This window comes from Patagioenas fasciata, chromosome 7 (genome assembly GCF_037038585.1).
Source record: "Patagioenas fasciata isolate bPatFas1 chromosome 7, bPatFas1.hap1, whole genome shotgun sequence".
Classification (NCBI taxonomy): domain Eukaryota; kingdom Metazoa; phylum Chordata; class Aves; order Columbiformes; family Columbidae; genus Patagioenas; species Patagioenas fasciata.
The window spans coordinates 36934783-36956694 of NC_092526.1; the positions used below are offsets into that span (position 1 = coordinate 36934783).

General features: G+C 45.5%; 1 protein-coding gene across 3 annotated transcripts in view; it reads left to right on the top strand.

The window, feature by feature from the left end:
* Nucleotides 1–3513: 3513 nt before the first annotated feature.
* PLEKHM3 (pleckstrin homology domain containing M3) overlaps nucleotides 3514–21912 on the top strand; it is an 81729-nt gene continuing 63330 nt past the window's right edge. For 2 of the 3 annotated variants that reach the window (XM_065841114.2, XM_071811435.1), the window contains exons 1-2: nucleotides 3514–3637; nucleotides 13563–14416. In XM_065841114.2, coding sequence (XP_065697186.1) covers nucleotides 13810–14416 — 607 coding nt within the window. In that variant the 5' untranslated portion in view covers nucleotides 3514–3637; nucleotides 13563–13809. Of the gene's footprint in view, nucleotides 3638–7213; nucleotides 7384–13562; nucleotides 14417–21912 lie in introns of all 3 variants that reach the window. The other variant, XM_071811434.1, reaches the window with a different exon arrangement.

Sequence of the window (21912 nt, forward strand, 5' to 3'; positions counted from 1 at the left end):
GCCTTTCTGTGAGGTAATAGCTTCTATGTAGGGAGTCAGTAATTAAAATGTGTGAAAAAAGGGCCCTTCTTCAGAGGCTGCAGGGAAAGACAGTGGGTCTAACACTCAGCTGGTGTGAACTGTCAAGCCTGTCAATGGCCACAGTAAATGGGCGCTGCTTCTTCCATGTTACACCAGTGAAGGATTTGCCCAAAGGGTTCTGGAGAGTTTTCAGGTTTGAGAAAGATGTTTGGATTCTTATCAACAGGAGCCAAACTCAGGGATACGTGCTACAGTGATCTGGTCTGTGGAAGATGATTCTACAGTACTCAGAAATGTTTAGACCTAAATAAGAGCACTTGGTCCTGCAAACTCTCCCCCAAGGCAAGCAGATTGTCCTGGTTTCACCTGGGAGAGAGTTAATTTTCTTCCTAGTAGCTGGTATAGTGCAGTGGTTTGGATTTAGTATGAGAAGAATGTTGATAATACATTGTTGCTTTGGTTGTTGCTAAACAGTGTTTATACCAAGCCAAGGACTTCTCAGCCGGAAGGCTACAGGCACACAAGAAGCTGGGAGGGGGCAGAGCCGGGAGAGCTGACCCAGACTGGCCACAGGGATGTTCCATACCATATGGTGTCCTGCTCAGTATATAAACTTGGGGAGTTGTCTGGAGGGTGGTGATCATTGCTCAGGGGTGGGCTGCACATTGGTCAGAGGGTGGTGAGCAATTGCATTATGCATCACTTGTTTTGTGTATTATTTATTTTATGTATTATTAATATTATTCTTATTATCTCTTCCTTTGCTATCCTATTAAACTGTCTTTATGTCAACCCATGAGGTTTTTTTCCATTCTCTCCCCATCCCACTGTGGGGGGGTGGGGTGTGTGTGGTGAGTGAGTGGCTGTCTGGTCCTTGGATGCTGCCTGGGGTCAAACCATGATACAGACAGAGCCAATTTCTCCCTCTTTTGATGTTAACTCTATAGACTTCCAGAACCGTACTCTAAAAGCTAAGAAAAAGCTTATAGTTGAAACATTCCAAGTAGAAGGAAGATTACTTCCTTTATGTCTTCATTGTGTGGACTTAGAGGGCATGATTTGTCCTACAGTTAACCACCAGATGGGTCTATGCACTCTGATCAGTTTTGGGCCATATGTTGATGGTTGTTGAGCAAGAGGGACAAAGCTGGAAGTCGAACTGTGTGAAAAATTCTGTTGGAAAGCCACCACCACATCTTTAACCAGTGCATCATGTCTGAAACTGCTTGTAATTTCATGTTGGAGGATGGTGATAGGCTTAAAGAATGAAAACTGCAAAATCTAGAACTTGCAATGACATAGTTTTCAAGGTTCATATTTCTTTAGAATGAGAGTGTGTTATCCTGCACATTTGAGGGATAAGGTGGATCACTTATTCTTTTCCACTGGCACACTGACTGCAGGAAGAGAAATCTGTACAAGACTAGAGGAACAAAATGTAGAGTCCCCTGTTCACAGATTCATTTGATTTAAGCTGTGGTAGGATGGATATGTGATGGATCACAGATATAAAAACGTAATTTAGAAAGGGGGCGGAATCTTCTCCAGTCAATAAAATGGTGACTGTTGTTTATAAAGTGCTTCTCAGACAGAATGGAAAATTTGGGTTACTGTGATTACTGTCCTTGCAGATTTATGACTGCCAAGTGTCTCTCGGAGTCTGTTGTTGAGCAGAAGGGTGGTTGTTCTTGAACAAGGTCTCTGCTGTCCTCCCCTAAGGAGAAGTGGCATCTATGCCCTTCTGCAGCCTGAAATCAATATTCCACTACAAATGGGAAATGATACATGGGCCACTTCCCAGCAAACTCTGAGTGCAGTGTTAAACACAGGCAATTTATCTTCAGCAGTGAAATCAGAACCAGGGGAAGGATGTTTTTTTACACTTCTCTTTGAACTGCCTACCTGATCTCCTCCCCTGACATTCGTGTGCCCACAGGTGATGGACCCATGTGCCTTGCCTCCCGTGTGAATCTGTGGCGCCTGGAAGGGACCTCACGGTTCACAGTCAGCAGAGGTGAAGTTCTGAAGCACCAGCAGACCCTGGAGTCCTAGAGAGCCTCTTTCCTTCTGAGGAGCCCAAGAGATAAATGTCTCGGTACCATTTGAGAAAAGGCTGGATGGCAATAAATAGCATGGCAAGTGATTATGCTGCCTTGTCCTTTGAGGGATTGCAGTGCATACAATTGAATTAGAATAAAAAGATCAATCTTTGACTGTTAGCTGGTGAAGAAGCTGTTTATCTTTAGAAGCAGGACTTGAAATGTATGATGCTCTAGTTAATATATTATTTGTAAAGGCCAAGACTAATGAATTTTCAGTCTGAAAAACTGGTATTTTTTTTTATGCCAAAGGCTCTCATTCATCCTTGCTGTCGCCAAAATGAGATAACCCATATGAACACAACTTTGCTAATTGTGCCAGTCACATTTGTTGGTATATACTAAATAGCTAGAGTGAGGAAGAGAAGAAAAACTACTGATGGAAGCTAACCTAACACCTGCCTTTTGTTGTGGATTGTGAATCTTCCTTATGGACTCAGCTCAGCACCACATTTTTGTGCAGTTGCATTTCAGCACTAATCTTGTTCCTGCTGCTCAGCACAGCACCGCTGGCTCTCCTGGGATGCAGTCAGAGAAACAGCACAGTGACTGTGATTTTAAATGCGCACGCAGCGCTGCTCAGAATTGATCTGCGTACACTGGCCATCAAAATTCAGGTACATCCCTAACCCACTCATGGATTTCTCTCACCGTAAGGTTATTTTTACAGGACATGTATTTTCGGATGGGATGCCATGCTACATACCAATGAAATAAGCGATTCATAATGGTCTTGTAACTTTTTGTTTTCTTTGGGTAGCAGGTTCTGCTGGGTATCACTTTGACAAGAGATTTCACTTAAATATGAGAAGAAACTTCTTCTCGGTGAGGGTAACAGAGCCTGGACCAGGCTGCCCAGGGAGGTTGTGGAGTCTCCTCTGCAGACATTCAAACCCGCCTGGACGCCTTTCTATGTAACCTCATCTGGGTGTTGCTGCTCCGGTGGGGGGATTGGACTGGATGAGCTTTTGAGGTCCCTTCCAGTCCCTGACATTCTGTGATTCTGTGATATGAATTAATATTCTGTGCTGCTCCCTGCAGCCCTCACCCCTCGGTAAATGTACTTGCACCTGGGATTTTTAAAAACCCGTTCAGTATTTTGCATTCTCCTGAAGTCAGGTAGCTCCCTGAGAATCTCAGCATGGAGAGGTGCAATTTTACCCCTTGTTAGGGGTGAAAAGCCTGAAGGTTTTTCTGTTATTTTTTCAGGGGACGTAAGAGGCAGGTTAGCGGCGCAGCCCGCCGAGCTGCTCCCCGCCGCCTCCAGCGCTGTCTCCCGGCCAGAGGGGCCCCGAGCCACCCGCCACCTCCTCCCCGGCCTGCCCGAGCGCCGGGGCTCCCGGCAGCAGGAACCTTGTTGCCGCGGAGCCGTTTCCCGCGGCGGCCGGGCCGGCTTTGCGGCGGACGCGGCCCCGCCGCCCGGCAGCAGGAGGGGCCGGGCCGGGCCGGGCCGGGCCTGCGCTCCGCGCCGGGAGCCGCTCCTCGGAGCACGGGCAGAGCGCGGCCCCGGGCGGCAGGTAAATACTCCCCTCGGGCTGCGGTCGGTGCGGGGCTTGGAGGGTCAGCGAGGTTCGCCGGGCCCTTCGGGGCAGCTTTCGCCGTGCTGCTGCCTGCGGATGCGGGCGGGTGCGAGGAGCCGGGCGCGGCCGTTGTTTGTGTTTGTGGCACAAACATTCCTGTAGTCATGTGCCCGTCTGGAAAGACACGTTCCCGTGTGCATGGGAAGGGCCTGTGCTTGAGGTTTCCCCACCCAGAGCCGCTCACAACCTCAGCAGGAATTGGGGCTGCTCCCCATCGGTAGAATCAAATTCTGGCATGTGTAGGCACAGTGTGCAGGCATCACTCTGTTTTAGTAGCCCTGAGTATGACATAATGCTGTAGTCTTATGTTGCAGTAAAGTCGCTTCACCCAAACACAGCTAGTGGAATTATAGCTTCTGGAATCAAGTATGTGCGACAGGAGAGTATCAGTTATGTGTGAGTGTGTGCTGGCTGGAGCATCACTGGCACTGCAAGGGGAGATAAGGGAAGAAAGTCGAGATTTGAGTTTGTTTAAGGAATCATTACTTGCTCCTGATCTGTTTCCTGTTTTGCAAATGTGCACTTATGGCCCTGATCCTGCAAAGATTTACAGACAAATCTAATTTTAGGTACTGCGTAATCCACTAACTGACTACAAAAAGTTGCAGTATCTGAGGATAACAGAGCATCAGAATCTTGGTAGGACCAATGCTCGTACACTTAAAGCAACAGTAGCTTTTATCTTGTCACTTTCAAGGCTCGTTTATTCAAAATTACTGAATTAAATTTGGGATTTTAAAAAATCAGAAATCTAAAGTGCAAAACAGGGCAGTACATAGTGGAATGAAGGATCTCATCATCCTACAGTAGCTAGATACAGCATTACTGCAGAACCTTATCGGTCTGAAGTCACGTTACGTGTTAACATTTTGATTTCATCAGTTGTTCTGGGGTCTCTACTGGGCTTTTGCTAAGATCTTCTGTAATAAAGGTATAGTTCAGTTTAGAGAACAACAAGCGTTTGTGCTGAGTAGATACATGATGCTGTAGCAGTACATGTGGCTACAACCAGCCTGCGGGGTCGGCTGTTGTGTTGATGCTGCCACGGCCTGCAGGTCTGGGCTGGTGTGGGAGTTTGCCAAAATTCAGTGTTATTTGGATCTTTGCTTCCTTTCCTCTCCCTGCCCCTCTTCCCTTGATAACAAATGTGCCAAACCACTGTGGTCCTGGCTGTTTGAAGGGCAAGAGTAGAGCTTAGTTTGAGGTTTGAAATGAGTTTGTTATTAAACACTGCGTTTCCATCAGTGTCAGCGTTCAACCACTAATAGTTACGGGATATCCAGGTCTCCCCGTAGAAAGGATTGTGCTGTCCCAGCCGAGCTCCCAGTGCACCACAGTTAGAGAGGAAAGTTGGCTGTAATTGCAGATCAAAGCTGTGTGCTGCACAGATTTGAAAGTCAAGTATATTTTCTTATGGCTGTGCCAGGATCCTGGGAAGAAATGTCTCCCATGTTCTTGTGGGAAATGCTGTGTTTCTTACCATCTTTCTGGCCTCCTGGGACAATGGCAGCTGTTATTCCCAGCTGTGGAGTTATACTGGGCTGTGGTGGAGTCTGCCTCAGAGAAACTACCCTGCAGAGCTAAGTGAAAATTAATCCTGTAGTCTGGCGTAGATGGTAAAGGATTCAGTTATTATATTGCTATTTATACCAGCTAGTGCTTCGTCTAGGGAGGTCCCAAAGTATCTTCTGTCCCCGAGTCCTAGTTATAAGGAGATAAATGTCTTCATCAGGCAGCCCCCCTTCAGTATGTCCTTCCTTGCCGAAATGCAGCCACCTCGGGGTGCAGCAGGACATTGCTGCACACAGCAGCTGAGAGCTCAGCAGCCTAGTTTCCAGCAGTCTCTGCAAATGAGTCCTGGAGGAGCAACAACCCCAAGAACAAAATGTGCCTTTTATTTCTGTTCAGAACTCACAGGGACAAACTGAAAATGTCTTAAAAACCGATCTCTTAAAAAAAAAAAAAAAAGAAAAAAGGTCAAGCTTTTCAGACCTGGCTGTCTTTTCCATTCAGCGTCGTTCTAGAAAGTGTAGAGTAGGAATATACCTGTGAAATTTCAGTTTGTATTAACCAGAAATGTTTATTAAAAAAAAAAAAAGTTTTATCTCACCTGGCATATACAAAGTTCACCCATATCCTAGCAGGGGACAGGCTGGTGCATTGTGGCATGTACAATTAGAAATATTAAAATGAGTCATGTTGTTTGTTGTTTCCTGACTGTCCAGTTCAATCATGTTTCCTCATGTACTGGAGGAGGTTTGTATCACCCCTCTTGGATACCCTGTTCCCTGACTGTCTCTGTGCTGAACTCACGGGGTTGCAGGCTGGTTTTTTTGGTGTCTGTCTGCCTAGCAGAACAGGCAGGAGTTCTTGTAGTCAATGGCAGCGTGTAAAATGCAAGTTATACAACTTTAAGACAAACCTCTACACACAAAACAAATGAACCCATGCATAGAAATCATTCACCCTCCCTTGGGTTATTGGGGACTACAGATCTGTTTAAGACAACACCTCCATGTCCAGCGGCCAAATCACTGCACTGCTTCATTCCGTTTGTCCCCGTAGATTTTTTTGCGTGACGTGTGGGTTTGAGGTGTTTGCATCCAGCTGATCTCAGGGGCAGTGCTAGGACACAGGGGAGCCTCTGTTCCCCAACACGTGACATCCTTCCCTGCCAGCTCAACCACCCGCATCACATGCAAGGGGCTAGTCTGGATTTTAGTCTGATGTAACCTGTGAAGGTGCCCACGCACCGATGGGTTTGACTGGCTAGCAGCCTGGGCTGTGTGTCACCATCAGCTAACTGCCCTCCAGTCATTCTGCTTTGCTTTCTGCTCCTTTCCTTGCCTGGGTCCTTCATCCTTTCCAGAGTCCCAGTCCAGCTACAGAGATTTCATGTGGTTGCTCATCCACGGGAAGTGATACAGCCCAGTGTTACTGGGTGCTGTTCCCCGGCTGGGAGGGATATGTGTCAGATGGCTGTGAGGCAAAGGAGTCAGTGATAGAGATTGCAGGAGAGCTGTACAGCAGCAAGGCTCTGGAAAAGAAAAGCTTTCTGTGGTCCATCTTCCTCCACCGCTGGGTCCTCCTCACCCTCTGGACCCCCTTTGTTCTGGTGCAGCAGGCTGTTGTGTGCTTTTCAGTTTAGATTTTCTTGCGGTTTAATTACTGTTTCCAAAGCAGAGTTGAAATTAAATATAATGTGTGCTATAAGCACTGTTTATTATTAATTACTGTGAGCTCATCACTGGATGAGCTGTTCTGTAGCTGTGATGTGTTTGTTCCCCATGCAGGGAGGATGCTTGGGGAGCTTTGTTGTTGAAGGCGCTGGGTCAGAGCAGCAGCTGGGGAAAATCTGTGCTTTGACTGAGTGAGACTCATGTTACCTCACTAAGGGACTGCTTCCTCTCCCAGAATATGGCATTCTGCTTCTTCCCTGGTTTCACCTCTTTCTTAATTTCATCTTTTCTCTGTGTGTTTCTTTTTTGTTCCCCCCTCTTTTATTTTCTGTAGGCTGGAAGAGATCACTGCTGTCTTCTAGGTTAACTGAGATTAGGCACCAAGTTAATTGCAGCTGTGCCCGGTCTTTGCCTCTCCCTGGGTCTGGCACACAGGTGTGGGAGCTCTTCACTGATGTTGGCAGCTGATTTCATCCTTAAGGGCAATGAGACTATAGGAAACAGGTGGGTTTGCAGCATGGAGATGGTTATACTTATATTCACAGTTATCCTCTCTAATGCCTGGCCCTATAGCCAAGCAGTTCTGACCAGAAAGCCTTTATTTTTGCTTTTCCTGAATATTGTCAGTGGTTTTGTGCAGGAATATCAGTCAGAAGGTATTTATGTGAGACACTTTAAAATTGGTATTGTCTGAAAAATTTAAGCTATTAATTTCTCAGTTGTGTGTTGGAGAAAGAGGTTTTTAAAGATGGGCTTTTAAAATGTGATCTAAAGACAATTATCCAGGCCTCATTGAACCAACTGTTGGCTGTCATATGGCACCCTCTTTGAAACTGTGATCCCTTGTTCCATGTGAAAAGTGACTTGTAGTTTTACCCTCTTTGTGAGGCACTGTAAATTTCATCCAGACATTTAAATGATGAATCCCACAAGTTTCCGTGCTGTGTTGTTCACTCAGTGTACAGAGCAGTAGGTAACCTGGGGTTTTGGAATCACCTGGGGACAAAGTTGCTTTGTGCCAAGGGAAACAAATGCAGCCAGGACACAGGAACATGTGATGGTTTACACAGGGATGGTGTCCCAGCTGCAACTCACTCCCTGCAGTTGTCCATTAGGAAATTCCTAGTTATCAGCTGCCTCTGTAAATTGAGTATGAGAGGCAGGCAGTGGCACAACTTTCAGTTGCTGCTCAGAGAACTGGCTGCACTACTCATGGGATTCGCAAGTGCTGTGAGTATGAGTGTTCTGAACCAGGACTGCTCTTTGGTTACATGTGGATGGCACATAGTGCAGTGGATCTGACTGGGGATGTTGTATGTGGAAGCTTCAAGCACAGCAGCTGTAATACAGTGCTACCTGCACAGCTAAGGGCAGGAGGGCTTCTGGTTGGGAGAGAATCACAGAATGGTAGGGATTGGAAGGGACCTCGAAAGATCATCTAGTCCAAACAGACCTGGGTGCTGTCATGCTTTGAAAGAGCTGCTGGCCACAACAGGATCAAGACCATTTGCTGAGGAGGCCTTGCTATACTGTAAATAAATAAAGCATCATCTGCCATCTAGTTACAACAGGGGGATGCTGGAAAGAGAGCACAACACCTTGTATTGCACTACCACTGTCAGTTCTACAACTTCTCTGCAAGCATTCTGTGCAATGTATAGAAGTGCATAAGCAGTGGTAAAGACTCTGTGCAAGAGTCAGCCATCTGGGCATCCTCATCTTCTCTTCTGCCCATTCAGGTGTGCCCACCTGACAAATACAGCTCAACTTCTTAACTAAGAGGTAGCACCTAAGTTTTCAGCTTTGTAGCTTTTTTTCGGGGATCCTGCACAGCAGAGTCTCGTTTTCAGGGACTGGCATTGACCTTAGTGCATCCCATTTAGATTCTGGGCAAGACTTCGCTGATGTGACCCGCAGAGCCAGTCAGAAATCCTTGTACCAGTAAAACCCTTAGGCTGTGATTGCTCAAGGTGCCACTAGAAGACATTCAGGTCACAGGCTGAGGTTGCTCAGACAGACAAGCAGAAAAGCTCTTTAGGTACGAGCTGCTCCAGCCCCAGCAGATTGTATTCCAGGCGACTGTACATCCATCTTTTCTTCAAATGACCTGTTTTTCAGTCCAGGCTTTTCACAACCAGTAAGCTGGACTGTAGTGGTACCAGCCTGCAACATACCAGAAATAAAGGTCCCTGAGGCTGCTTGAATTTCCTCTGCTACCAAATTGCTACCCAACTGAAAGAATGTCTCTTTTCCTTGCTGGCATAGGCGTTTCAGCTCACAGCATGAGATAAAGCAGAGCTGGTTCCCACAGCAGGTTTTAGGGTGCTGAGAAGGGGATGGGGCGAGATCTCCAGTGTCTGGGGCACCCTTGCTCTCTACTTGCGTGCAGGTAACTTGTAAAACTACTCTTGGGGTCTTCAGATAAAATTCTCAGAAACACCCAACTGTTTGCCAGGAATTGGAGCCTCAGAGTCATTAGAAATCAATAGACTCAAGGGGCTTTTAACAACATTACCCATCTTTTGCTGTCTGGGAGCTCCTCTCATTTATGCATTTCCTCCTGGACACATTGCTTATGAACATCATTGATTGTTTCTTTCCAATTCTCTCACCAAATACACAACAGATAAATAGGAACTTCCCTTTTCTTTTGTATCGCTCCTTGTTTTATACATCTCGATTATCTGTTCACCAAAGAGGAGGTCCTCTGAGCACCAAAACCAACAAGTCTGCTTATCAAGTTGTAGGTTGCCTCCTGTTCCTCCTTCCTGTTTTCCCCCTCTGCTTCCTGGAGTTTTCAGATCCATCTCACACTAACCACTAGTGCTAATTTGGAGCCGTGTGGTGGCACTGGCCTTCTAGAAAGTATAAAGGACCAAGTTTTGCCTGCTTCTCCCTTAGGAGTGTGAGTTTGGGCCTGTTTCCTGTCCAATGTTGAACAGCAGTGAAAGAACTGCATCTTTAAGGACACTGCTGCTCTGTCACACTGAGCTGGAGTTACCTATGCTGTTTGAAAGAAAGAGAGGGAAGGAGAATAACCAGCAATTAGGTAGGATGGTGACACAAACCCTGTTTCCTTATGAAATGAAACCGAAAGGTGCTTCTTTTATATATACTCTCTGTATGGATTGGTGAGCTAAATGGATCTCTTTAGTCACTGGTTCCTGAACACATGCTGGCTTTAATTTTCTCTCCTGCCAAGGCTAGACTGAGCAGTCCTGAGCATAATGTGCAAGCTGGGGGTACGCAGCAAGTCCCTGTTGTGGTGGTGTGTATCACCCACAAGATTGCTTTCTGCCCTCACCTCTTCTGTGGTTTGTGATTTTCCATGGCACGTGGGGATCCAGAAAAGCAGATCAGGAAGTTAAATGATCTCTTCCAGTGCACATTCCTTGTAATTTGTCATCTATGATTTTTCCCTGCTGTCAGACTGTGCTGTCACCTAGGTTAAGCCATTGTGACTTGTCTAAGGGAAGTAATCTTGACTACACTGAACTCCTGTCTCACATGGCATGACCACCACTCGTTGTTTATCTCAGCCATACGAGTGACGTGGCCACTATAAACTTGTAATAGTAAAGGCTTTACTCATGTTGTAAGTGCACATTAATTGCCTGACTGCTGCACGTCCATGGATGAGAGCTGTACCTACACTAGACAGACATACAGAAAAGCATGTTTGTCACCTGCTGCAATCCCTGTGTCCACCAGTTTTTGCTAAGTACAGTGCACCTTGTTCCTTCTCCTTTTTTCAGTAAGACTAATTCCCAGGGGCCCAGATGAGCTGTTAGGTTTCTGTTTCACGTAACAAACCACTGCTTACAGTTACCTGTAGCTTTGGCAGTGTTTAATAGTTTGGGCTGATGCTTCTCCCTTCCTCTCCTATTCACTGCATTAGGCTGAATTTCTTGGAAAATTTCAGGTGTTTCCAAGAAGCAGTATGTAAGGCAATATATTTTACAGTAATTTAAAAGGAATTAATCCTATCCTATTTGCCTTTTTTTCACCTTCATGTGAAGGAAGTGATTTCCACTGCTTTCCCTCCTGGAGTTGATCCTGATGGAGCTGTTCACTGCCATATCAAAGGTTGCTTTTGTTTAGCACCAAATCCGTGCAGAAGCTTGAATTAAATTTTTGTTGTCTGCCTCTGATAGAAAATGCCAAATCGTGCTCATGGAGGATGTGTGATTGCAGAATCCCAGCCCAAGTGGGAATTACTGGCACAACTCTTTCTTTGATCTAAAGAGGTTCTTGGTGGTGCAAGAATGCATGAGCCCACCACTGAGGTCCCCTTTCACACCACTATTGAGCATGGGAAACAGACTAGTTTGGAAGCTACGAGTGCTGCAGTTTGTGAACTGTGTGATGCAGGGGCCTGTCATCTTCATATGACCTTGTGATTCAGCATCTTACTGGATGTGAGGTCAGTTTGTAGTTCGGCAACACCACACTTGTCTGCCTGGCACTGGGTAATTCCAGCCTCACAGCATCCAGGGAAACGTGTAGCCACATGAAACCTCCAGCATTTAAAATGGAACCTGTTTAATGTAAGTCTCAATTTTCTCCTCTTGCTTTCCACCTTTCCTAATGATTTTAAATAAAGAACAGAGCAACACTGCGTCTGTTACCTCTGAAATGCTTCAGTGGTGTGTGACAAGTCCTTCTGGAGTGATTGCTGCTCCAGTGTCTGGAGTGAGCACAAGGCTGTATTCTCTGCCAGCCCCTGTGAAGCAGCATCTTTGTATGGGCCAGCCTGTAGCTTTCACTGCTGGTGCATGATTATGGTAGTGCTGGTATTGTTCAAGGAAAGCCTGTTACGGTTTTGCAACTTCAAAATATCATTCTTGCTTTAAAGACATGCTGTAGGAGGATGTGGACTAAGTGGGCAGGTTGCACCAGGTCATGTCACTTAGCCTTTGCCTGGAGCTCCCAGGCTCTGAGGCAGCAGGGAGCAAAAAATTCTGGGGCTCCTGGCAGGAATAAGCTTCAAGACAGAACTCTGTGCTGCGTTAAGCTGACAATGCAGTTGTGCCCGGGATGGCTTTACTTCCCACCGCTATTAACTGGCACAGTTGCACAGCTTTGCAAGGAGTCTGTTCCCATACTGTTCTCATTTCAAACCACTCCAGATCTGTTTTGTTCACCCCCCTGGTTGCAGTTCTGGCTCTACCTTCAGTGTCTTACTCTACAGTCACTTATTGAAGCTGATTCTAGTCCGGGTACACTGTGAGACTACTGAAGTGAACCCTTGCAAAGAGATAACAGAAAAAAGATCCCAGTGTAAAGGCTTTAAGTTTCCAGAGTTATATACATGATTATCGCTTTTTAGAATAGTTTGCTTGGAGTGCATTTACAGCAATGATGGTCTGAGCTGCTATCTGTTAGGAGGGAGGATCAGCTGCTCTTTCACACACACCTGTGTCGTGTCTGGCCACAGGTGATTGTGGAGGGGATCGGTTTGTGGCACAGGATTCTGTGCCCCCTTCTTGGGGGACTGCTGGCCTCCTTCCTCCCTCTGGATTGCCACAGGAAAGAGTGCCTAGTTAAATGATGTTGCGAATGTAAGTTAGAGTAAGGCAAATAGACTGTTCTGTGTTAAAAAGAACCTTAAATAGAAGTGTGATCTGTGTTGCGTGGTGTTTAATAGATGTTTTTTCCTCAAGTGTATATCTTCATGGCTTCTGCTAGCACTTCAGCAGTATTCACAAGCTAATGAACTACTAATTATCAGCCCTGCCCAGGCTAATTAGCTCTGTTAAGAGTGTATTAATCTAGGCAGAGCTCTGAGGTCATGCAGCTTTGCTGCTTTTAGAATTTGAGCTGTAGATCTCTTTGACTTGGGGCTGTTCTACATCTGTAGGCTCTAGGTCATAGGTATCAAACTCATTGTCACCAGAGGCCACATCAGCCTCATGGTTGCCTTCAAAGGGCTGAATGTAATTTTAGGACTCCTGTAGGAGTAGTTACATTTATATAGTCCTAAAATAAAGATCTGCAGATTTGTGGCAGTAGAGAACATGGTATATTTTGTTTTGTTGATAGGATGCGTTGTCTTTCTGAGGCTTAGGTTGCCACATGGTTTCACTGAGGTTCCCAGTGATATTCTATTAATAGAGAGGAGCTCTATATGCAGTGCTCTGCAGCAGCCTGTTAGCGTTGATCTTTCAGGCAAATATCACAGTTCTGTTTGTGCAGACAAGTAGGCAAAGTAGCTGCTGTAAAACTCATGACGGTCTCCTAAAACTGGGAGTGCAAGCAGTCTGGGAGAAAAAGGCAAATTATTTGAGGCTGGTTGGCCTATTTTACTAACCCTTCATTTCTCAAGTTTCTCTTGCAGCCCCATGGGAACCTGCACTAAGCATTCCCTAGATGGCTGCATTTGTGATGTTCGTCAGTATTGCCTCACAGCACAGCTTTCTAAAGCTTGGTTAATAAATGGCATCACTTTGGTTCCCTTTATCTGGTGCCCCATCCCACTCTCTGCAGGTTCCAGTTCAAGAAGTGATTATACACAGAGTGAATAACAGAATCCCCAAAGGGGTTCTTCATATGTGATAATGTTGATGCCAAATGAAGGAGAAAGTAAAATCGAGGGGACTGTGACTGTGAAAGAAGTGATGTGATTAATCATATTTATCTGGAAAAAGGCTCTAACTGACATGCTGTTTTGCTTTGCTTTACAGATACTCTCCACCACTATGAGCTTATTTCAAAGAGGGACTGCAGCTCGCTCAATCAGTGGATGTCTCCCATCTGCAGGCGGGCTGGTTTGGTTCCTTTCTGCCACTAAGGCTTGTGGTTGGTGAATTTATTTGCCCCACCACCTCTAAGTTAATGGTGTGCCAAGGACAGACATGAAGCAGCTCTTTCTCTGGGTATTGATGTGACATCTTAACGCATCACGACACCTCAGGCCCGCTGCCAGCACAGATGATGGAGGCTCTTGAAGTCGATGACATTAGCCCAGCCTTGGAAGTGACTGAAGACTTTTTCAATAGTTTTGAAACTAAGCTTGAAAAGATTGTGCAGCCCTCAGAGGTGTACGGTGTACAGGACGTCCCCGAACTGGTCGGGCAGGAGGTATTTGATCAGATAACAGAGAGCACGAATCTGAGGAACGTTGCCTCCTTAGCCAAAAGTAGCCTCATCTGGGATCACTGCAAAAATGGCCTCTTGGAAACCAAAGCTCAGACGGCGTTCCCTGGTAGAGACCAGCACGTGGTGCGGAGGGGAACAGCTGCTGACAACCTTGTCTGGGCTGGAGAACGGGAGACCGCGGCTTTTAACATCTTCAGTATCTGCCAGCGGAGGAGAGACAGGCCTCGCTCGGTGAACGACATCCTGGTGCAGAATGAGGATGCCTCCACGTTCAAGCCAGGACACAACAGGTCACGCTCCGATATCAGCCATGTGAATTGGGGAATGGTTTTCACGGGCACCTCCCTGCAGCAGCCCCCCGTGCCTGGCCGGGACAATAACTGCGCCCTGCTCTCCTACCTTATGTTAACCAATGGAGAGGACATCCAAGGAAACACAGGTTTGTGCTGGTGCTTTATTGCCTCTGTTGATAAGAAGACTTTTCTATTTGTTTTTAATATTTATCTTGAAAGGGGACATGCGTGTTTCAAAAAACAAGCACCTCTTAAGCTGATAGAAATCAGCATCTCACTGTTGTCTTTGATATAGCTCTTGTCTGTTTGCCTTGCTAAGAATCAGTTTTTAAACCAATCTCAGCTTCTATTATTTCCATGGTTTGAAAAACTAAGCCTATTTTACTTTTTGCTGTTTTACTTTTGGCTCATTTGACTCAGGAAAAAATAATTTATTTGTTTTGTATTTCTGATCATTTCCTTATCTGATTTTCCCAAATTAAACAAATAAACAAACAGCAAACTTTGAATGCTAATGCTATTGGGAGAATGGCAAATCCAAACAAATGCAGATTTTGTTAAAAAAAAATAAAGAGGAGGGACCATTAAAAAGAGGGCAAACAAAGCTTTACTGTGAGGCCTAAGATCTGTGTGCTGTTTCTTTAAGAAATTCTGGCTATTCAGTCCATAAACAATTAACAAAAACTCAAGCTGGCTGTTTGTGCTTGTCAACATTAAGGCATCTGCCAGCTTTGTGTGGGGTGCAGGAAGTCTTGTTATCAGATTGAGGCAGGCGCCTCCAGCAGCCGGACCAAGCGGCCTTTCAGCAACTGATACTTTTTCCTTTTCCTTTCTCGAGCGCTGCACTGGAAGGGGTTGTACCCAGGGCTTTGGAAACACTGAACCAGTGTCTGCATCTCCGTGATTTGTTTTAGAGATGGCAGAAGGGAACTGGGCACTTACAGAAGAGAAAATAAGCTAGTGCCACGAAGTTTTTGTAATCTAAATAAAGGCGGGACTTAACAAAGGAATTTAAAAATCAAAGGGTTGTGAAAGTGTGTGTGGTGTGTATGGTGGAATGATGCCAGTTATTAATAGGTAGCTGGTTTAGGGCTAAAACAAACCTTTTTGGTTAGGTCTTCCAGATAAGTCAGCTATTTTGGAGAAGGGAAAGCAGGTACCCGAATGTTTCTGTTTGTGGATGTGTGCATATATAAATATGTATAATATATAGGCATATATATATGTATGTATACACACACAAACCTGTATGTTCCTGTGTTATATTGTGACATAGTTGCTGTATCCCAAAGAAGGGGTGCTCTTGGCTTACAAAGGCAAGTATATCTGCTCTTGGTTTTATTTAGGGAGATATATTGCTTCCCGTAGAGTGGGGTCTCTGTTCTGCATCCTTGCCATGAGAAGGATGATGAACGTGAACGTACCCATAAGCTTGGAGCTCTCGGTTTTCCTCAGCTGTATCCTGGGCATCTCATGGGTTGAACTTTACATGTAACACCTTTACATGCCCACAGAAGCACGGTTGAATCTGGCCTTTAAAGTTCAGTAGATGATTCTGATACTATTTTAAGCTTAATCTTTATGGCCCAGTTTCCCCATGCAACCCTCAGAAAAATAAGGAAGTTTGTTACATATACTGTTTAGAATAAGAAATACCTAAGCCATTGTCTATTTAACAGCTTGTTCATGTACTTATTCAGTGAGAGTCATTTCAAACTGCCACTGGATCCCCAACCTGCAAGAAACAAGTCACCAGTCCAGCTGGTGCTGAGCAGCAGAGTCCCAGGCCAAACTGGCCTCCCTTCTGTCCGTCCAGGGCTCAGGCAACTTCAAGAATACGTTGGGGTGCACCCTAGTGCATTGAACCTCTCTCTGGGCTGAAGCAAATGACGTTCCCCTCTCCCTTACACACAGATGCAAGACACTGTGATGCAATTGCTCATAAAAGGAAGCAAAATGAAAAATGGAAATTATGTATAATTTTCTTCCCCTTCTGGCAAACAAAGAAATGATGTTAGGAACCGCAGTGCTGGATCACCATTGCTTCTGAAGTCAGGGGCCGCATACTGCAGTCTGTCCCCCCTCCTGGGTGAGTCTCCTCCCTTTGGGAAGCTGGGCTGTGTGCAGTGTTGTCCTTCTTTCACCCTGGCTCCCACCTAAGCTGTCCAGTGCACTTTGCTTAGAGACAACTAAGGAGACGCACCAGGGAGACACACCAACCCTCTAGAAGCCCTAAAAGGGCCTTTGCCGTATCCAGAGTCAAGTCTATAGCTGAACTTCAAACTGCTGTGTAGAACAGCTTGATAGAAAACCTCCCATGGTGCAACCATAAGAGGAAGAGACAAGAAATGCGCTCTGTGTACAGGTGGATATAACCATGGGATTCCTTAAGCTTGTTTTTTTCCAGGCCTCAGTCACACCATTGTGATGTGTACCCAAGGCACGCGGCTTTGGATGTAGGATGGAGTTCAGTTGCACTCTGCCCAGCCCCTCAGCAGGCACTGACATTGTTTCAATGCAGTTAATCAAATTAAGTTTTTCTCCATACAGAAAAAGTGAACAAACTGTGTTGGAGTGTGATATATACTCTTTATTATGATTTCTTGTTAAACAGTTTGTAGTTACAAGTTGTAACTGTGAAGACCTTGCATCTATAAAGTAGCTGTGTGATGTACAGCAATATTAGCACTCTTAAGAAAAAAGGCAATTGACAGATTTCCAGGAAGCAAACTCTTGTTTTATACTGTTTGCAACAGGCTCATCCATTCCTGGGTTTCTCTGTGGTGCCAGGAACAAGCCCCATCACTGTGCTCAGTGCTGCCAGAGGTGTAGGTCACTTCAAAATGGCTTTTTACAGAAAAAAATGACACGGTGTGGTCAAGTTCTGAGATCTCAGAGGTGAACCAAGCAAGGGAAGGAAGTGGATTAGTAAAAGAGTGGCTGCAGGACTTCTCCCAGCACTCACCTGTAGCCGAGCAGCAGTTGTGTACCTCTGAGGTGCTCAGTGCACGCCTTTTCTGTTACATTTTGCAAAGGTGCGATAAATATGTCAGTGTTTGCTGTGTGTTCTCCACGAGCCTTGCTGCATGGGACGTTTGGAGGCAGTGGTACCTTGTTTAAGGAAGGAGAACTTGCGTGCTCTGAAAATGTGCTCTCTTAACCTGTTTCCTTAACGTGTTCTGTCCAGGGCTATGCAGGTTTTAGAAGGTAGCCATGGTATTTCTTCCCACTGTGTTTACATGACAACCTGCCAAAGAGTTTGCTGCTACTGTGAGCTGAGCTGAAAAGAGACAAGCAAAAGCAAGCAAGTAGGTATTGCAGGTATGTGTATCTGGGGCTGGTAGTTATTCTCCATGAGAGACCAAAAGATGTATTTTAAGGCTGGCAAAAGCTGCTGCAGTAGTTGAAGGAGTTGTAAAGTCTGGAGGCATCCCATTCCAGGGCTTTAATACAGATTAAGCAAATGCAAGTGGGATACCGAGAGCAACTTGAGGCACTCCTGTCAGTCCTGTTGCAGTAGAGGACTTCCTTCTGGAGCCTGCAGAGGTCTCCCAGTCCTCCGAACCTGGCCAAGTTGCTGCATAAATTAACTCTTCACATTTTCTTTTTTTTGTTTCCTTATCTTCATAGTATATTTATTACTATGAGCTTATCTGTCCCTACTGCTTGGGTTTTTATAATACAAATAAAATGAAACTGGATCCTTTCCATGTACTGTGAAAGAAAAGGATCTGAAAAGAAGCTGTGCCTTTTGTGACAATATCTCCTTAGGCCTGCTGGCAAAACAGCGAGTGTGCTGGACATGAACAATTCGTGCTGTGGAACAGTGTCAGGCAGTAAGAGGAGCTAGCAAAGATGGAAGTCGTAAGCAAATTCCAAGGCAGGCTTTTGTATTTCTGGGCATGTGGCCTGGCAGACAAAGGGAGAATGCTGCTTCTGTAGTATCCAGCGAAAGCTTGCGTAGATCGTTGAGACACAGTGTGTGAGCAGTTATCCTTAGTAGTCATGAGGATGTTTGTGGTGGTGGGTCACAAAGCAGCAGACAGCAGTGCCATCGGTTGCTGCTGCCGTTGTCCTGCTCAGGGAGAAGCTGCAAAGACAACTGGCTGGAAGGGGGTGTAGCAGGTCAGGGAGCTGCGGAGGTGGCCAGAGATCCTGAAAGCTGTGAAACAGCGGAGGTGTGACATACAGCCTTCAAGCTTCCCGTCCAGTGATGGCCAGGTAAAGCTGAACCCCTGACCCCTGATCACAGTTTGTGCTTTGGCAAAAATGCCCCTCTAACACTGTCTTTTGTCTGTAGTATGGAGAAGCTACACAGCCATGGCAGGGCAATAGGCTGTTAATTGGCAGAACATTCTAGATCTGTGATCTTGTGGAGAAGGTAATGGCGCCGTCATCTAAGAGGCAGATGTGCAGAAGCAACACTTCTACACCTTCCTCTCTGGAGAGCAGGAAGCCTCAGACCACTTGGAAATAATCCCAGAGCCAATTGGAGCCAGTTGGAGAACCAATGCCCCCGCTGTGGCCAATTTATTTTCAGTATTAAAAGGTAGTGAATAAAAAGCTGTACTGGAGAGATTTGGGGACTTTCATGATTTAAGGAGGCAAAAATGTTAAAATCCAGTGTGAGTTGGGTGCCCTCCACTGTGGGGGTCCGTAAGTGCCAGGGACTGTCTGAGCATTTGAGAAAACTCTTTCTCCCAGGAGATTGCAGATTAAATACTCCACACTGTACAGATAGGGAGGGTGAGTAGGGACAATGAGAGGTGAGGCGTTTGGATTACAGTAAACAGCACTGATGAGTTTGGTTGTGGAGCTGTTCTGGTTGGGAGGGTTATTCTTTATGGAGATTTTTGCTCTGGAATTACGATGCTCCATAAGCAAACAAACAGAGTTTTCATCTCCTGGAGCAGTACCAATTGCTTCCACTAATATTGTGATGACTTTCATAACTTGATTTTCAGGTTAGTTGCTGTTATTCCCTTAGTGGTGTCAGCTAACTCTCCTAATGTGAACTGACCCTTTCTTCCTTCTTTTTAAAGCTGAATTGAGTGAATTTATAAAAAAATCAGCAAATCCATCTTTGTTTGATATTCTCAATTCTTTTGCAAATGCTCCTGTTTTATGCATCTCCTAGCTGGTGGTAGGTAACCATCTCTTTTGACTCATTGTACTTCTGTCTCTTCCACAGTTGAGTCCTGTTCTGGGTTGGTCTTGACTGAATCCAACCTCCTCCACTGCCCCCTTGGCACAGGATGCTGGTCTGCTCAGCAAACACCAGTGGTACAAGTGTTCGATTTGCTGCAGAGGAGCAAGGAGGTTGGATGGAGTGGCTGGGCAGCTGGCATCCTGTAGACTTCAGCAGAGTTTCTCATAGAATGCCAAGCCTGAAATGGAGACGTAAAGAGTAATTTGTTTAGGTTCTTTACTGATTTGTGTAGGCAGTTTGTTCAGTGAGTAGCTTATTTTTGGTCAACAGCTAAGCCAGCCTCACTAGCAATGCGTACATCTAAAATTAAGGGTTTGCAAGTTCAGCATTTCAAAGCAGGTTTTGCTTTCCCTGAGCCTAAGGAAGATGAAAAGGAGTGAATGCCCTTCTGGTGGCTTCTTTATATAAAATAACACGAACTGCTACCTAGTTACAAGTTCCATTGCTGTAGTGGTCTGTTGAAAAGAGATGGAATTTGGAGAAGAAGCCATATCTGGCTCCAGGACAGCCATCTGCTTGGAATTTGTGCCCGAATATCAATGCCATTGTTTCAGGACCAAGTAGAATCAGATATACTTGCCTGAAAGAGATACACCTGCACAGCCAGGTGGGAAAATAGGTGGGAAGAAAAGACAGTGCTTTTTAAGTAGGAGGGAAGTGGACCCTGTAGATCTGTGTAGCACTGTCTGAGGCGCAGTTTGTCCCTGAGCCAGCAAACCCCACCAAGCAGGTGACCAGCCGAATGCAACCTGAGAGCATTTCAGATCTCAAAGGTATCTGCTAAGATTTATGAGAAGAGGACTGTTGACAAAAACTCTAACCTGTGCTAATTTCTTACTAAGCATTAGAAAACCCAGAGAAGAGTGGCACCTCAAGAGACAAACCCCTCAGAATCTGGGCATCTCCGCTTCTGCTCTTTCCCAAGTTACATGGTATTACTGTATCAGAAATGCTTCAGTGGTAGAAAACAGGGCAAGTTTTTGTGCCATACCAACAAGGATGCAAGTACAGTCAGTCGTTCAGGAGCATGTATCTTCTGGACATGCTCAAACAAGATTTGGGCTCCCTCTCCTGGGATGCTGGTTGCACCACCTGTTACAAGTGTGGACAGCGGTAGGCGTGTGCTGGGGAAGATGCTGCCCTGTCCCCAGCTGCTGAGCTCCCTTTGTTTCCCTCTGCCTCCTTCCCCTTCTTCCCTTGAAATTATAACTCCAAATGGCTCAGATGTGGGCCATTTACTGTGATTATTTCCATTTTTTCACTCTTCCTCAATTTACTCTCCCTGTAGGGAGGAAAAGAAATGCGGTTTCTGTGTGGAAGATGGGTGGAGAGATGGTAGCATTTGCTCTCTGAGTGAAAAGGTATTATCTGGCACGCTGCATGTCGAGGAGATAAAGGAGCAGAGGGCTGTAAGGGGTGTGTGTGTAGCATATGGATTCAACTTGCCTCTGCCAACACCTATTGCCCTGACCTAAACAATATGAGGCATTTTAATTTTAATCAAGTTGGCTGCTGGTTCTGTCCCAGTTAGGAGAGCCGGTGGAGCTGATTCACAGGAGCTTGAAGGGAAGGAGGGGGGCGGCTCTGTGAAAGCCAGGGGGAGACAGCCTTTCTCTAACTCAACAAAGAACAAGCAAACCTGCGTGGGGATGAAGGAGGGGTGGCTGGGGGAAGGTTACGAGTTGTCTTATTATGGAGAAGCTTGAACTGTCATCTGTACTTGATGGAAGCGAGAGAGATTGCAGTTGGAGCTGCAGAAGCGCTGCCTCCCTGATTGGATTAATAGAAAGGGAAGATGACTCTAGAATGGCTGCCCATTATCTGCACTACAAAGGGATTAGTGTGGGTTTCAGAGAAATTAATGGCTTTTGAGTTAGCACAGAAATACTAATGAATGTCAGGGCCAGAAATGTGCGGTGAACAAAATTGGTTCTTTTAGTGTGTGTGTGCGCGTGCATGAGTGTATCTGTCCATTTGGGATAAGAAAATGTGCTTTTTCTCTACCATTCCGAGTTTTAGATTAGGCTTTCAGTTTTCATGTTTAGCTGAAATACTCTTGAGTAGCTTGTTTGTTGGCAAGGTATAGTCATATTGATTTCTTTTTCACCTTCTCATACCTACTGCCAATGTAGCAATTTTTTAATTGTTGTTTTGATTTTAGTCGTATATACAGGAAATCTTTGTAGGTGACGTGTAGAGCACTTTGAACATGGTGTTAAATGCAGGCTTCATTCTGAGCAAGGGGACAATATGGGGAAGCTGAGACTGAACTGGAAAGGCAAAACCAAAGTGCATCCTTTTTGTTAACGTGGATGGGAGGGAGCATCCTTCCCCCATTTTTTAGTCCCCTGCGTGCTCTATTAAGTATATAAAACAATTAATTCTCATGCATGTTCATAAAGTTTAACTGAAACTTGTCTACTTAATCATTAT